The sequence below is a fragment of the Akebia trifoliata genome, chromosome 6 (assembly GCF_017979445.1).
Source record: "Akebia trifoliata isolate Shusen 1 chromosome 6, ASM1797944v1, whole genome shotgun sequence".
Lineage (NCBI taxonomy): Eukaryota > Viridiplantae > Streptophyta > Magnoliopsida > Ranunculales > Lardizabalaceae > Akebia > Akebia trifoliata.
The window spans coordinates 11,624,647-11,641,302 of NC_141380.1; the positions used below are offsets into that span (position 1 = coordinate 11,624,647).

Genomic DNA, 16,656 nt, shown 5'->3' on the forward strand with positions numbered 1-16,656 from the left:
CCTATCACACCCAAATTTGTTTGTAAGATTGAGTCCTTTTCTTATGGCTATAAGCTTATGGTAAAGGACATACTCTGTTGTGGTGCAACCTACATAAGCCATGAGGGGAGGGGGAGGGGGAGGGGGAGGGGAGGGTACCTTGTTGGTTTTTGATGAAAGCACCATGACTACCTAGGAGGCCTTTCATAGAAACATGTGTTCAAAGTCCAGGCACCCATAAGAGGGGGCTTTCATTTGCATCTTTTCCGTTGCTTATGACAAAAGGATGACATGAGATCCCAAGAAAAGAAGAAGGCTCGAGCTGTAGGGGAGTCAAGATTTTGTGACTGAGAATATAGACTAATTTATCTTGTAATAAAAAAAAAAGATTAAAATTATATAATATATATTTTTAAAGGATTTACAATTTGAAATTTTTTGACTCATCTAAAAAGGAACTACTCAAACGAGTCAATTCGGTATCCTAGACCACGAGACAAGACGTGATACTTGATATTGACTTTTAAAACCGCTAACAAGTAATGACATACTGGTTTTGAGAAGGATATTTTAGTACTACCTCGTTGAGAAATTGGGGATATTAGGTTTACCCTTGCAAAATAATTCTATGCCCCTGACCCAAAGTTAACAAACCTTTTTATTTATGAATTAAGGCTCATACTTTTATTTTTATTAAGGATATTTTAGAAATACACCCATATAAAATTGATGATATTAGATTTACCTCTTTTAAAATGCAAGATTAATGTTTTCCCTTGAATTGTAATACTTAAATTATTAAATCAAAATTTCATTATTGTATCATCTTTCTTTTTTTTCGAAACATGGTATCCTCGTTGGTAGAGAATCCGGACTTGGTCAATTAGGCAGTCCATAGGACAAGCCCAACCTAAATTTTCTAGTCATTCTCGATAAGACTAATCCATGATCACATGCATCAACCCCACATAACACATGTGACATTTTAATAAAAAATTGGTCATTAGTTTCGAACTTACAATCTAGAGGAGCAAACTCTAGTTGTTGGTCTTACCTGATGGGTACACTGTTAAATCATCAACGCTGATTTACGATAAGGTAAACTTAATATTCCATTTTTACAAGTGGGTAAATCTAATATTACTAATTTTATAGGGGATATTTTTAAAATATCTTTTTATCAATTTTAATTTGACAGTAAAATAAAATAAAATGACGTTGACTTTTAGTCAAAGGAAATTTACGCCAGCGGGAGGGGGTTGAACCTAATATCTTACTCTTCAATTTTCAGGGGGCATTACTAAAATCCAACTTTTCGAAACCATGCAATCTCCTTTCCTTCCACTTGTAGTTCTTTGGAGCTTCTTCTCAATCGATAAGTTTTAGGGTGTGTTTCTTCTGTTTCTGTTCCTTCTCTTATAAAGCTTCGTTTTCTGCAACAATGGCGATCGGAGGGAAAATGAAGGGGAAGCTCGATCACGAAGAGCTGCAAAAACCAGTAATTTGTTTGATTAGTAGTGATGAGGAGGAGGCGAAGGAGGATCTGAGCCTTGGAATCGTGGAGAGAGCGCGAATACGAGAGGCGAAGAGGAAACGAGAGAAGGATTTCGAGGCGAGTAATGGAGTTCGATCTTCTGTGGGGATCATCGATATCTGTTCATCTTCAGATGAGTTCGAAGTGGGTGCAGATCGAATCCATGGAGGAGCTGATACGGTTCTTTCGGAGGTGATTTGGGGGTGGAAAAAGAAAAAGAAAAAGAGGAAAAAGAAGAAGAAGAGTAAGAAGATCGAAGGAGGCAAAACTGTGAGTAGTTGTATGGTCTACTTGTAATCTATGCGCGTTTAGTTTTAATTATTTTGAGCTCTAGAGTTAAATTCATTTTTTTTTTAATCCTCAAACCCATCTATGGCTAAGTTTGAATTTGATTCGGTTTTAATCCATCCTCCAAAAAAAAAAGGTTGAATTTGATCCCTTTTTGAGACTATTTGATCAAGTTGGCTAATTTCTAGATCAAATGAATTTTTTTTTAAGACCAGATTTGGACTTTTATTTGCAATAGTGCCTTAAATGTGAGTTGGATCTCCTTTTGCGACAATTTGATCAAGGTCGGATAATAGCTAGATCAAATGAATATTTTTTAAAGAAAAATTTAGGAATTTTATTTGCAATATTACCTTAAATTTTATAAATTGCTGTATTTGAAAAGAGTCGTGCAGAAGTGACCTCAAGATTGTACCTCATGTCGCACATCCTGACGAGAAAGTGTGTAGGACCCATAGATGATTTTTGACTTGTATCTCGTTGAAAAGCTATGGTTCCTACACACTTTCATGTCAGGATGTGCAATATGCTGTACGATTTTGAGGTCACTTCAGCATTAGTCATTTGAAAAATGGGTATTGAGATGTTAGGTTTGCAGTCTATCTTACAGTACCCAATTTGCACATTTCTGTTGGTTATTAGGTCAATGCTACAGGCACAGAAAAGCATCATAAAACGGCTACATCCATGGAAACAGATACAGTTGGTGTTGTAGAGACAGAGGACCTAGTAGTTACAGGAACTGTACAAACCTCCAAAGCCATGGAACCAGAAGCAGTTGGGATATCGGACAATATCGTGCTAGGAAAGCTTCTCGTAAGTTGAATTTCATTTCTTTTGAATCCTCAAACACATATATGGTTAAGTTTGAATTCTATTCGATTTAAAGCTGCCTCTCAAAAAATAGGATTGAATTAGTTTCCTTTTGCGACACTTTGATCAAGTTGGTTAATTGCTAGTTCAAATGGATTATTTTAGTTAGACCAATTTTGGATTATTATTTGCAGTGTTGCCTTAAATTTGATAAATTGCCGTGCTTAAGAAATGGATATCAAGCATGGTTTTAAATCTCGTCCGAGACCGAGATGACTCGTCCGATACATCTCGGTATCATCCACCAATGAGATGGATAGACGAGTCAAACATATTGGACAAGATTTAAAACCACGGTTCATTTCTCTCATGGTTGAACGAGAAGCTCAAACGTATTGGAAAACTCGGCCGAGACGACTTGGTCCCATTCATGGGCGAGGTGAGACGTCAAAACGAGTTTTTATTAAGATGTGAAGCTTGCAATCTCTCTTAAAGTGACTGATTTGGGTGTTTCTGTTGCTTTAGGTCAATGCTGTGGATACAAGAGAACTTCAAGAAACAGTTACATCCATGGCAACTGATAAGGTTGGTGTTGTAGAGACCAAGGAACTAGTGGATGCAGTTAGAACTGTACTAACCTCTAAACCCATGGAAGCAGCAGCAGTTGAGATATCGGACAATATTGAGGTACGGAAGCTTATCGTGAGTTGAACTTCATTGTCTTTTGAACCATCAAATACATCAATGGTTAAGTTTGAATTCGTTTCAATTTATGCAACCCTCCTGAAAAAGGAGATTGAATTAGATTCTTTTTTGCAACTGTTTGAGCATCTCAGATAATTGCTTGATCAAATGGGAAATTTTTATAAGATCAAATTTGGATTTTTTATTTGCAATGTTGCCTTAAATTTGTCAAATTTGAAACATGGGTATTGAGATGTTCAGGTAGCAATCTCTCTTACAGAAGCCAATTTGGGCATTTCTGTTGCTTTAGGTTAGTGCTCCGCACACAAAAGAGTTTCAGGATACTGTTACATCCATGGCAATAGTTACTGTTGGTGTTGTAGAAACAGAGGGACTAGTGGACACATTTAGACTTGTCCAAACCTTCAAACCTATGGAAGCAGAAGCCGAAGGAGTTGCGATATTGGACAATGTCATGCTACAGGAGTGTCTTGTGAGTTGAACTTAATTTTCTTTTGAATCCTCAAACACATCTATGTTTAAGTTTGAATTTGATACGATTCATGTCACCCTCCCCCAAAACAAGGTTTTAGTTAGATCCCTTTTCGTGACTATTTGATCAAGTTGGCCATTACTGGGTCAAATGTATTTTTTTTTTGTTAGACCAATTTTGATATTTTTATTTGCAATTTTGCCTTAAATTTGATAAATTGCTGTATTTGGAAAATGGGTATTGAGATGTTAAGCTTGCAATGTTTCTTACAATGGCCAATTTGGGCATTTCTGTTGCTTTAGGTCAATGCTGTTGACACAGAAGAGCTTCAGGGAACGGTTACATCCATGGAAACAGATACAGTTACTGTAGGAGGAATAGAGAAACTGGCGGACACTGTTAGAGCTGTACAAACCGCCAAACCCATGGAAGCAAAAGTGGAAGCAGTTGAGTTATCGGACAAAAACTGGCAGATACAGTTTTTTTTTTTTTTTTTACTTTTCAAAAAAAAAAAAACTTGCTACAGAACACATCATCTATGTTTAAGTTTGATAAGTTGCTGTATTTGAAAATGGGTATCAAGATGTTAAGCTTGCAATCTCTCTCACAGTAACCCATTTGGCCATTTCTGTTACGTTAGGTCAATTCTGCATACATAGAAGAGATTCAGGATATTGTTACGACAAATGTGGTTGGTGTTGTAGAGACAGAGGAACTGGTGGATACAGCTAGAGCTGTACAAACCTCTAAACCCATAGAAGCAGATGCAGTTGAGATAGCAGACAATATTGTGCTACGGAAGCTTCTTGTGAGCTGAACTTCATTGATTTCAAAATAAGTTTGTGGAAAATAAAAGTAGATGAATTGCTTATGTGCCTCCTTTTTTCTTCTATCTTTTAACAGAGTAAACTGAGGTACTTCAATAATCCAGGTATCAGTCGGGCAACGTGCTACAATTGTGGTGAAGAAGGCCATACGGCTGTGAACTGTATACCAAAGAAATGGAAAAAGCCATGCTACATTTGTGGGAGTTATGAGCACACTGTCAGGCATTGTGCAAAGGTTTGCATTATCCAGTGTTGGGAAATTTGCTGTTCGACTTAGAATTATTTTACTGGTTCAATATTGAGCCAAACCTCAGTTTTGTTAGAAAAAATAAAAAAATAAAAAAGCCCAATGGTTCACATTGAGCAACGTTTCTAAAATTCTACAATTTATGACTTGAAATCTCTTTTCAAGTCAAATTTTAACCAAACAGATTTTTTTTTGTCTTTGATAAAAATCCTATGATTACTGTTCAAATCTTATGTTTCGACTATGATTCATGATTGGCATCTCATGGTTGTGTCAAATGTTATGATTTGAAGAAAGGCATGGTGTGTCTATTCAAATGAAAACAGTGATTGTCCATGCACACAATTTAAAATATAGATTGTTGGTAAGAAATGATAAATTTTTTAATTTGGCAATGAAGCATGATGCATGGTTTTGATCTTCTGTTTTAAGGAAAAAAATCTTATGTTTGGTCTATAAAAAAATCTTGCTTTTATGTGAGAATTTGCAGCAATGTCTCTATGCTGCATGTCAGGGTTGCAATTTAAATTGTTGTCACTATTTTCATGTGTTTGTGTAAAATCATATTGTTATGTGATTGATTATGGAGTACTTAGGCTTAGGCATTATCTATCTATCGATTAATATGTACATGTGAATCAAAATAATTTCTTTTTAAGTTATATTTTAGTCAGAGGGCAAGATTAATGATGCAGGATTATGAAACTAACTAAAATGATGGTTCTGAGATTGCTAAAAAATTTATCAAGGACAATGAATATTATAAGGTACCAGATTTTACGACAAAGAAATAAGATAAGTCTAGTAAATAGCTAACAAATAATTCTAAACAATGTTTTAAGTCCCGCCGGTCTGAATCTAAAATATAAAATTGAGGGATCTTATGGAAGGTAGAACTTCCAGCTAGCTTAGGGTATTAGTCTAACAATATCTAAGAAGATTTAGAAAATTAAGGTTTCTAAGTTTTGATCTAGGGTTGAAATAATGTTAGATTAATAAAAATAAGGATTTTAGGATAGTCTAAGTTGGTTGTAAATTATTGGATTACAAATAGAGATGATTTTGTGGTTGATTTAGGTCGACTAGACAAGGATTTTTTGGACTGGTTTGGGCTAGGCGGCTAACATGATAATTTTGGGAGGGGTTTTGGTAGGTTTTAGTATGTGTAGGATTTCTAAAAAGGTGTTGGTAAGGGCTCACCTAGGGTTTAGTAACAGAAAAATCACAGAAAATTATGAAAATAAGATGAAAAGAAGAAGAAATTAGACTATACCTGCAAACCAAGAAGAAAATAGAAGAGATAGATGACTCACCAAGATAAATGCCCTAACACTCAAGGTAGGAAAATCAGAAATTATGTAAATTGTATTAAAATTTTTTCATAAAATAACATAAAGATGTCCTTAAATAGTAAAAACAATACTCTAAAGAGAAAAGACCTAAGCCACCCTTAGTAAAAGATAAATTACAAAAATTATATAATTTTCGTAACTTTTACTCTCCTAAAATTTCAGACCTTAAAAAATTTAAATAAAAGACAACCTAAAGTTACTAAACTACCCCCAAACATCTATATTATGACCATGGGCCAATAAAACATAAATATAAGGCCAAAACATAAAAAAAAAAATCCAAAATAAAGTCTAAAACAGAAAATTAAATAAATCCTAAGTATTCTAACACTATGGTCACATGTTGGTCATTCTAATTCAACCAACAAGTCCTCGATCCAAATGCAACCCATATGCACTCTTCAATGTGGAGTCTTCAAAAGATTTTGCACATGTGGTCTTCAAGTCCTCTCTGTATCTGTCATTAATCCACAAGGAAGCTTGTGATTTCCTTCTCCTATGGTAATATTTAGAGGGTGATGATCTGATGTCCCCATCAATTAATGTTTTACTGTTCTATCAATTCTCTAAAAGGTTTAATACGATATATTCAATGTGGAAGTAGGCTAACATTTTTGTTAGCAAATATGAGGTTTTCAAATCCATGCCCAAGTACTCATTACTTCTTGGATTGTATTTGTTATCTTATTTGGATTAGTTAGGATAGCTGTTCAATATCCACAAGCCATTCCGATTAACAGCCAAAATTTCTTCGTATTGTTTAAATTATCTATGGGATATTAGGCATCAAAATTTGGATATTCGCAGAAGAGGAATAATGACTTTGTTTTTCGGTTCTATCCAGCAATGGAATAGAAAATAACAAATAACTCACTGATCAAACACTCTTGCGCCAAAGATGAACAAGGCTAAGTGACCTGCCAAAGTTGTGGGATGTAAAATGCATCAGTAGGTGAGTGTTCTGCCTTAGAGAGAAGTACTGTGTGGGCAGGTGTGGACGAAGTGGAAGCAAGAATGTGAGCTTGAGTGAAAATAGATGGGCTCGCGCCTGATCGAATTGATCGGGTCATATATGAACAAGGTTCAAGTCTGATGGTTTGTTAGGATGCCTCGGCTGCATTCATCAATGCACTTTCACTTGAAACCTATTGTAATGATAAACGACTTGTCTCATTGTGTCTTTCTCTTGGATTCTCAAAACTTCTGTCTTTCCATCCCCGCAGGGTAGAGAACCTGTCGATGTCTCAGCACTAGTAGTGTTATACTGCTATTCTATCCTCTGGGGGACTCCACCAAGAGGTTTTTTCTCTCATATAATTTCGTTTGCCCGTTCCACTTCTGTGTTAGAGGAAATGGGATTCGAACCCATGATACAAACAGATTGTATGTTGATTTAGCAAACCAATGCCTTAAGCCACTCAACCATACCTCCAACACACATTTATAGATTAAAGGGAGATTTAACAACTAAAAGAAAGATCTATTCTTTGGGATCCTTCCTTTCTTCAAATGGAACGAATTGAGATAGAATCATACCGATTCTCGAAATGCCTTTCTAGATATTCCTCAATGCCCTGGCTATTTACGGAATGCAAGAAACTGATGAATAATTGTCTGTTTCTGGAAGAAATTGAAGGATTTCTTGGGAATCGTACAAGATCAATTTTTCGAATCAAATCTCTTTAGAAAGAAGATCTTTTATCCCATGATAGCCTATTCCAGTCACCTTATGAAACTTTCTTTATTGGGTTAGCCATACACTTCACATGTTTCTTGCGATTCACATGGCATGAGCAAATGATACAAATCTTGGATAAGAATCTTGACTTGAAATGAGAACAAATTCAAAAAAAGATCCTAGAGTGTCTAGGTTGGGCCAGGAGGGTCTTTTTATACCTTCTTTTTTTCTTTTCATTTGGAGGTTTTTTTTTTTTTGATTGGTAAGCTGGGGTTAAAAGGACCCCTCTCAAGAAAACACTGCTAGCAAGTGTAAATACAAGATAAATCTTCTTCTGCAATTCTTAGAAGATCTTGAGGAACATTGGATCAATCTTGAATAATAAAAAACTCATTCGAAACAGCACCCAATTTTGCTAAAAAATCCGTTGTCTTGTTTGGTTCTCTCCATTGAAAGTCAAACCCACATTCATCAAAACACCGAGCTTGGTCTGCAATTTCCATTAGCGCTTCTTCATACTTCCATGAACGTATAATGTCTCTCTTTATGCAATTGATTGAATATAAAAAACCTGAAGAAATCAGAATTTGTTTGAAATCCCTCGAGCTTGCAAATCTCATTGCTTCCAAGATTGCTTGGATTTCAATCTGAATGGTGTCTTTTTCCTCAATGTTACTCCAGCCGGCAAAATGAATTATCCCATCTTTGTCTCTCCCAATGAAACCAAATCCCACCCCTTGCGCTGATCCATTTGTATTAATATTTAGCACATTGTCCGCTGGGGGTACTCAAGATGTACTTTGTATGGCAATTGGCACCATAGAGAAGCCACAGGTCCAATTATTCAAAATCTGCAGCGTTACCTGTGGAGATTTATCTTCAACGATCATCCCATCAAACCGGTTCTTCATTGCCTCTTCCACTTGTTTTAAAACAACTTCCTTTTGGATGGACATCTCAGCAAACAACCTTTGACTTCTTTTTTTCCAGTAGAAATATATCACTGCATAGAACGCTATATTCAACATTTGATTTATCTATTTTTCCTGAAACCACATGTTCTTAATAACCTGCACTCCCTTCTTGATTGTCCCGATACCAATTCTTGTTATTCCAAATTTCTGCAGGCATTTTTTCTAGATCCATCGGGTATATAGGCATTTAAAGAAAAGATGATCATTTGTCTCTTGATGGTTACAGCACAATGCACACTGAGAAACTCGTTTAAATCCCCTCTTATTAAGATTTTCTACCGTCGATAATTTCCTTCGAATTGCTAACCAAGCAATTAAGGAAAATCGTGGAATACCATTCCTACTCCATATAATATTCCTCCACCCCTCTGATTCCTGGTCTTCATCTAGCACTTCATAGAGAACACACATAGAGAGCGCAGTACTACGGATTACGTGAAGGGGGCAAAGAGCAAAATCTAATTCCTAATAGGGATCCTTACTGATATATTGTTTTCCATTTTTCATCGAACAAATATAAGAATTTCATCTGCTTCTGCTAGTATTAATTGATGGAGGAAAGACATGGAAATTGATACAATTGTTGTAGCACCATATTGAGTATTCCAAGAGATATCTTGCTGGTCTGGCTTTTTTGATTGCTCCTAATCCTAAGGATTAGTAATCATTTTTAGAAATCGAATGGATTTTGTCTTATATACATGAGGAAGGTATTCAAAAAAGAAAGAAGATGAGTTTTTTTTTATCACTTAGGAGTCGTGTGAGATGAAAACCTCATGCACGGTTTTGAATGGGAGAAAGAAGTGTAGAAAGAATCTTCTTTTCGATAACTCTCCCGCTATGAAATGAGGTGGGAATAGAGCCACTATGAAGGAGTTTCGGGAGTTTCGAAGGAAGCTTCGACTCATAGCAGTCACGAGTTGAGAATGCGAATTTAACTCCATGAGCCTTTGAGATCTAATGCCCCATTGTTCCTTAATAGCTTTGTGGTGAACGATTGGTAATTATTAACTGATTGGTCGTAGGTTGGAATCCTACTTTGAAAGATTTGATTCATATTCCACTTTTTATAGGCCTAAACATTCTTTCACTAAACATTCCATGTTTTTTTTTGGTCTGTTCATTTTGTAATGAAAAGTATCCAATGTTGAATTGACAACCTATGTATAAAGTAAAATAAGGGTATTAAGCATGGAAATCAAATTTCCATGGAATTTGAAATCCATGGAAAATCAGAAAATTTGTGTTGGATTGCATCTGGAAAACAATAAAAAAAATCAAGAGAAGAAGAAGAAGAAGAAGAAGAAGAGAGAGAGAGAGAGAGAGCCTCGACAGCAGCAATGATTCCGATGGATGACAGTGGCGATGCCGGTGATGATAATATTGTTGTGGTGGGAAGGGAAAAAGGAAGAAGAAGAGCTAGGGCTTTTTGGGATGGATTTGAAGGGTGGATTTCATTTTTCATTTTTTTTGTTTTGGGGGTGGGGGGTGGTTAGGGTGGGAAAATGAAATCCAGCTTTTGGTGGACTTTTAGATGACGGTGAAAATTGAAAATGCCAATCAAACACATGGAAAATCTCATTTTCCTCCCTTTTCCATGCGTAATGAAACATACTCTTAAGAAGAATTTTTTTGATTTGAACAAAATTCAATTAATAAATAAAAAATATATGTATGTAAACGTACATATGTATTATGTATGTATGTGTGTACGTATGTATAGAGACACATTTTTTGATATTATTTTCATAGTTTATTACTCCTGAAAAAATAAATGTTCATGAATCTATTATCCAACAAGTTGAATGCTTATTTGACTTGAAACCTCATGATTTTACGAAACAACTTGATTCTAACAACTTTGACATTGAGAGTTTCATCTTTACGATCAAGTGTATCATCATCTATTTGATGTATTAACTTAGCTATGAAAAAAATATATCAATTTTTTCCCTTCTCTTGAGAATATCATCGGCAAAGTTTGGAGGAATGGGATTTTCACAAGTACTTGATGTCAAGGTATTAAATTTCGATTTTAATGTCTTTCAGTCATCCTGGAAATGGAAATATTTCAATTAATGTGGAAATTAATACTGCTTTTAGGAAAATGATGGAAATGTGTGGAATATTCATCAAAACTGATAAAACAAAAACTAAAATAAAACACACTACTAAATCATCAAAGTACGATAAATAACCATATGTAGTGTTGAAAATTAATAATGTTCTGCTACACTGAAATGTAACTATTTGAACCCGAGAGTGAAAAACAATAATATTTATATGGAGATGAGGATAGTAATGTTGCATTAACTACATGCACATTAATACGTGGAAAACATTGTCGTTTGAGGCTCTCCATTAAAGAAACAGTTGAGATGGAGAATGCTGCTAAGGATTCCCAAGAAAAACTGACATTTAAAAGAAAAACAAAAAGTATTGATCTCTAGGAAATTTGTTTATTATTATTATTATTATCTCAATTGTATGATGGAGAATGTTTGATGTTAGGGAAGTCCTTAGTATATGTAAAAAGAACACTTGCCTAAATGAACAAACTATTTTTTATTACATTCAGGCTTTATTTTTAAATATATATATATGATTCGTAAGCCTGTTTTTAATGAGTTCAGTAACTTGGTGCTGGTGGGATTTGAACCCAGGTCTTTGGTATCATCACCCAAAGACTTTACTAACTAAGCTAGCTCGCACCTGGCACCTGCACTCGCACGCGCGCGCGCACACACACACACACGCATATATATATATATATATATGCATTAATTTTTATATTTTATATTTTTATATATGTATGAATAAATTACTAATATATCCAACTAGTTTGAACATGGGCAGTTGTGCGTGCGTGCTTATATGAACGTACTTGATGCAAAACTATGCAATGAACCTAATATGATGAGATGAGATTCAACTACGATTACCAAGAGTCAATTCTAAATATAACATTAGGGCTAAATCTACCACAAATTCTTTAGAGAATCTAATACGCAATTATAAGTTAATTTATGATCAAATAAAAGTCCCGTATGTTGGATACCCAAAAATATTAAATTGAGGTTCTCCAATTGAAGACTTTTACTTCCACTAGTCTAGGGTTTCAAACTAATAACAATTTGATTTCTCAGGATCCTTTCAAGGATATTGAGAAAAGGTTTAGACCCAAATAGTTAGATCTAATGGAAATTAGGTGTGAATTCAGTTAGGACAAAATCCAATTTCATGAATAAATTCCAGCAACATAATTTCAACTCAATCTAAAAAAGGGGGTGTTAAGGGTTGTAGAATGAATTGGGGGCTGAATTAGGGGATTTTGGTTGAAGGATGTAGCTAGGTTTAAGAGGTTCAACTGGGTGGTATGATGGTTAAGGGTGGATAGGCTTGGGCATAGTAATAAATTTCGACATATTTCCATGAAATATACAGAAATATTTCCATTTCCACAAGTTCCGAAACGAAATTTAACAGACAGTTTCTTTTTGCATTTATTTCTGTGGAGAACACTTTTCATTTTGTGAAATATTTCAATTAACACAATCGGTCATGTTTTAATTAATCGGACACATCAACAGTTTTTTCATACTTATTCAAAACAAATAAGAAATATTATAACACATGAATGCAATACTTAATAGTTTCTTCATTCCCATGTTTTACACATTAAGTTGTTGTAGTTAACGCTACACATTACGCTTATTTTCATGTAAAATACTATTGTTTTTCATGGTTGGACTCTCAATACCTGCACATATATATAGCAAAATGTTGTTGTTCTTCATTTTCACAATCCGTATGTTTGTTTATTGTATTTTGTTGACTTAATGAGTGTTTTAATGCTCATTTTATCATTTTCTAGAGGGTCAATGAACATCTCTTCAATATTTCTGTCATTTCCATTATTACCAAAAATTGTTTTAATTTCCACATTGATCAAAATATTTCCATGTCTAGACTAATCGAAATTTAGTACCTTGGGCTGGGGTGTATATTGGCTTTGGGTGGATTGATTGGGGTGTATATAGGGGTTTTGGGTGGATCGGTTGAGGTGGTTCTAGGTGTATATGAAAGCGCTTCGATACTTTTTATGATTAAAAATAAATAGTATCCCATGATAAATTGGAGGATTTTAGGGAATGGGGAGTTGCCACCTAGTTTAGGTCTAGGAATCAAAATAACTCCAAAACGGATCTGGATCGGTCCACGAGTAAGAGAAATGAGCAAGGGGTTGAGTTATGGATTTTGGAAGGTGTTACGCGTTGAACCCGTCTGATCGAGGTGATTGGTCTCTACTACGATACAAGACTATCCTATAGTCAACGGGCAAAGCCTAGAGTCCAATTAGGGTCCAATCATCATTATTTTATGTTAAGTCGGTCAAATAAACCCTAAGGCTAAAATTCCTCCAAATAGTACGCAATTCCTCGAATTCCACACAAATGAAGGAATAAATTTGAAAAAACTTGAATCATGCAAAGTCCTTGGGGTCACGTGGCAAGATTTATGAAAAATGAAAAAAATCCGATTAGCATGCCTCATGCATAATGGATGTGATAAAGGTCACATGCACAAACAAATTTTCAAATTTGTAAGAACATCATCACACTTCAATTTATTTCCAAATTGTCAAACGTATCATCGCATGTAAATTAATTTTCAAATTGGTAAAAATATCACATGTATCAATAATTTTCCAATCGGTAAAATATATCACATGCATCAATAAACTTCCATATCGGTAAATGCCACATGCATAAAGTTTCCAAATCAGTGAACATGTCACATGCATAAAATTTTTCAAATCGATAATTCTATCACATGCATCAAATTTCTGAATTAGTAAAACATATCATATGCATCAATATTTCCAAATTGGTAATCATATCACATGTATCAATATTTCCAAATCGGTAATCAAATCACATGTATCAATAATCATATCACGTGCATAAATAAATTCCTAATCAGTAAAAATGTCAATACATGTACATAAAAATTCCGAATTGGTGAAAATCATAATATGTGTAGATAATTACCAAACAAATCATGCATAAAGATTACCAAATCGGTTGAAAATCCTAACATATATAGGAATTACCAAATTGATTAATATCTCAAGCATAAAACAATTATCAAATTGAACATCATCTCAAGCGTAAAATAATTATCAAATTAACCATCGCTACAAGTATAAAATAATACTGGTCATTATTCCGAGCATAAAATAATATCATCATCTTAAGCTTAGGATAATTATCGAAGTGGTATTATCTTAAACGTGATCGGATAAAATGCATAATTCAGTCATGATCTCATGAGGGAGCGATCCATTAGATTGAGATCAAAGATAATTATGTCACATGATTTTATATACTAAAAAACTGAGCAAGAATCAAACCGTGAAAGGTAGAATGATTTGCACATGATGCGCACTTGTCAACAAGAATAATGAAAATAAAAATAAACTTACGCTAAACAAATAAGTAGGATGTGGCTACTGCAGAGGTAATCCTTCAGAATTGTTTGGTTGTTTGAGAGGACATGAAGTCGAGAGTGATGGAGGTGCTGCTGTTAATGGCTCGAAAGAGAAGAAAGTGTGGCTGTAATCTGTGAATGAAAGTCTTATAGAAGAAAGTTGTGGTGAGTTCAAAAGGGGTCGTGGTTGATGCGTGGGTTGGTGAAGCCGAGGGCTAGAAAGGGGTTGTTAAACAAAGATGAGTAGGTGTTGTTTGGAGGCTGTGGGGGCTGCTAAACTGAAGGTGAATGAGGGTGTTTGGGGCTGCTAACAGAAGGTTAGGGAAGGGTATTTGTGGCTGCTAACATAAGAAGTAGGAGGTGCTGTTTTGGGGCGTTAAAGAAGAGGGGCTGTTTGGGTGTGGGAAGAGGAGAATGAAGGGCTGTTATGGAGGTGGGAAGAGAGGAAAGAAGGGGGCTGTTTTAACGAAGGGGAGAAGGGGGTCTGCTGAACTGTGAGGCAATGATGAAGGAGTGCGATGGGATCGTGAGGAGGAGATGGAACATGAGAGAAAACTGAGGTGGGGCTGTAGGGGGAAGAGAGAAAGTGATGAAGTGATGGATGAGAGAAGAGGCTGTGGTGGTTAGAGCTTGAAGAAGGTTGAGAGAGATATGGACTGTAACGTGAGGAAGAAGGAGGAGAAGAAGGCCGAAGGGGTGGGGGATGCTGCTATGGGCGTTGGAACTGAGTGGGGCTGCTGCTTCGTGGGGAAGGGAAGAGAATAGAGGTGAATTTGGCTGTGGTGAAAGAAGGAAGAAGAGGGGGTCTTTGCTGGGCTGAACGAAGGGAGGCAAGGTGAGTCCCTCCTTTCCTTATTCTTTTCTTCTTTCTTTTCCTTCTCTCTTCTTCTTTTTCTTCTTTTTTTTTATTCGTTTTGTTCCTTGTTGTGTCTGTCCAAACGAGAGAGAACCATCTTGCTGTCATGTGTATTAGAAGAGAGAGTCATTGAAAGAAGCCAGTCGAATGTGAGAGCCCTTTTTTTGTTTTTCTCTTTTCTTTTATAGATTTCCTCTGTTTTTTTTGTTGTTGAGAAACTTCTTCAATCACCGAAATTTTGAACCTCCTTTCTCTTTTTTTGTTTCTATTTCATCTATTGGACGTGGGTGAGTTTCTAACATGTATAATAGAGCAATGATCTCATGGGACTTGGTGAGCTCAGTTTATAAAATTATCTCGAAAATTTTATCCTCCAGGTTTAAGATTGTGTTGAGGGATATCATTGGTCCGGCTCAAGGAGCTTTTGTTTCAGGGAGACAGATTTTGGATGGGGTTCTTATAGCTAACGAATGTATCGATTCGCATCGTAAAGCTAAGATTCCAGGTTTAGTTTGCAAAGTTGATCTAGAGAAAGCGTATGATCATGTGAACTGGAACTTGGTGAAGTATTTGTTAAGGAGGATGGGGTGTGGCGAGAGATGGGTTATTAAATGCATATCAACTTCCACGTTCTCGATTTTGGTCAACGGATCTTCGACAGGGTATTTTAGAAGTTCAAGGGGGCTACGCCAAGGAGATCCATTGTCGCCTTTTCTTTTTTTGATAGTCATGGAGGCCTTGGGAAGGATGCTTTCCAAAGCAGCAGATATGGGGGAACTGTCCGGTTTTTCCACTAGGGAGGGTGGCCATGTTGTGTCTCACCTCCAGTTTGCAAATGACACCTTAATTTTTTTGGATTACTCTCCAAGTCAGTTGAGTTTCTTAAGCGGCATTCTTGGGTGTTTTGAGGTCATTTCTGGTATCCCAGTGAACCTTCGCAAAAGTAAGTTGTTTGCGGTTGGTGAAGAGGAAGGATTGGAAGTAGCGGCGGCATCGATCGGTTTTCAGACAGGGGAGCTTCCATCTACTTACTTGTGGCTTCCTTTGGGGATGGGCTATACAAGTAATGATATTTGGGAGCCGGTGTTAGAAAGGATGAGAAAGAGACTTAGTGCTTGGAAAGCGAAGATTTTAACGAAAGTTGGGAAGGTTACCCTCATTAAAAGTGCGTTGGCTAGTATTCCCATTTATACTCTGTCTCTTTTTTCATTGCCCAAATATGTGGAAGTTCAGTTGGAAAGAATATGTCGTGATTTTTTATGGCATGGTAAGGATGGTGTTAGAAAGCATCATTGGGTGCGATGGAGTAAGTTATGCTTGCCCAAGAAGAATGGGGGGGCTGGGTATTCGCAAATTCGGAACTATGAACTCTGCTCTGTTGGGGAAGTGGCTTTGGAGGTTCGGTGAGGAAGGGGATAGTCTTTGGAGGAAAGTAATCGTG

General features: G+C 36.0%; 1 protein-coding gene across 9 annotated transcripts in view; it reads left to right on the plus strand.

The window, feature by feature from the left end:
- Positions 1–1,263: 1,263 nt before the first annotated feature.
- Positions 1,264–16,656, plus strand: part of LOC147400224 (uncharacterized) — a 29,440-nt gene continuing 14,047 nt past the window's right edge. For 5 of the 9 annotated variants that reach the window (XM_086445836.1, XM_086445838.1, XM_086445839.1 and 2 more), the window contains exons 1-7: positions 1,265–1,783; positions 2,444–2,617; positions 3,140–3,301; positions 3,609–3,791; positions 4,094–4,237; positions 4,432–4,599; positions 4,695–4,853. In XM_086445836.1, coding sequence (XP_086301962.1) covers positions 1,421–1,783; positions 2,444–2,617; positions 3,140–3,301; positions 3,609–3,791; positions 4,094–4,237; positions 4,432–4,599; positions 4,695–4,853 — 1,353 coding nt within the window. In that variant the 5' untranslated portion in view covers positions 1,265–1,420. Of the gene's footprint in view, positions 1,784–2,443; positions 2,618–2,808; positions 3,054–3,139; positions 3,302–3,608; positions 3,792–4,093; positions 4,238–4,431; positions 4,600–4,694; positions 4,854–16,656 lie in introns of those variants that run through there. The other 4 variants (XM_086445842.1, XM_086445837.1, XM_086445844.1 and 1 more) reach the window with 4 other exon arrangements.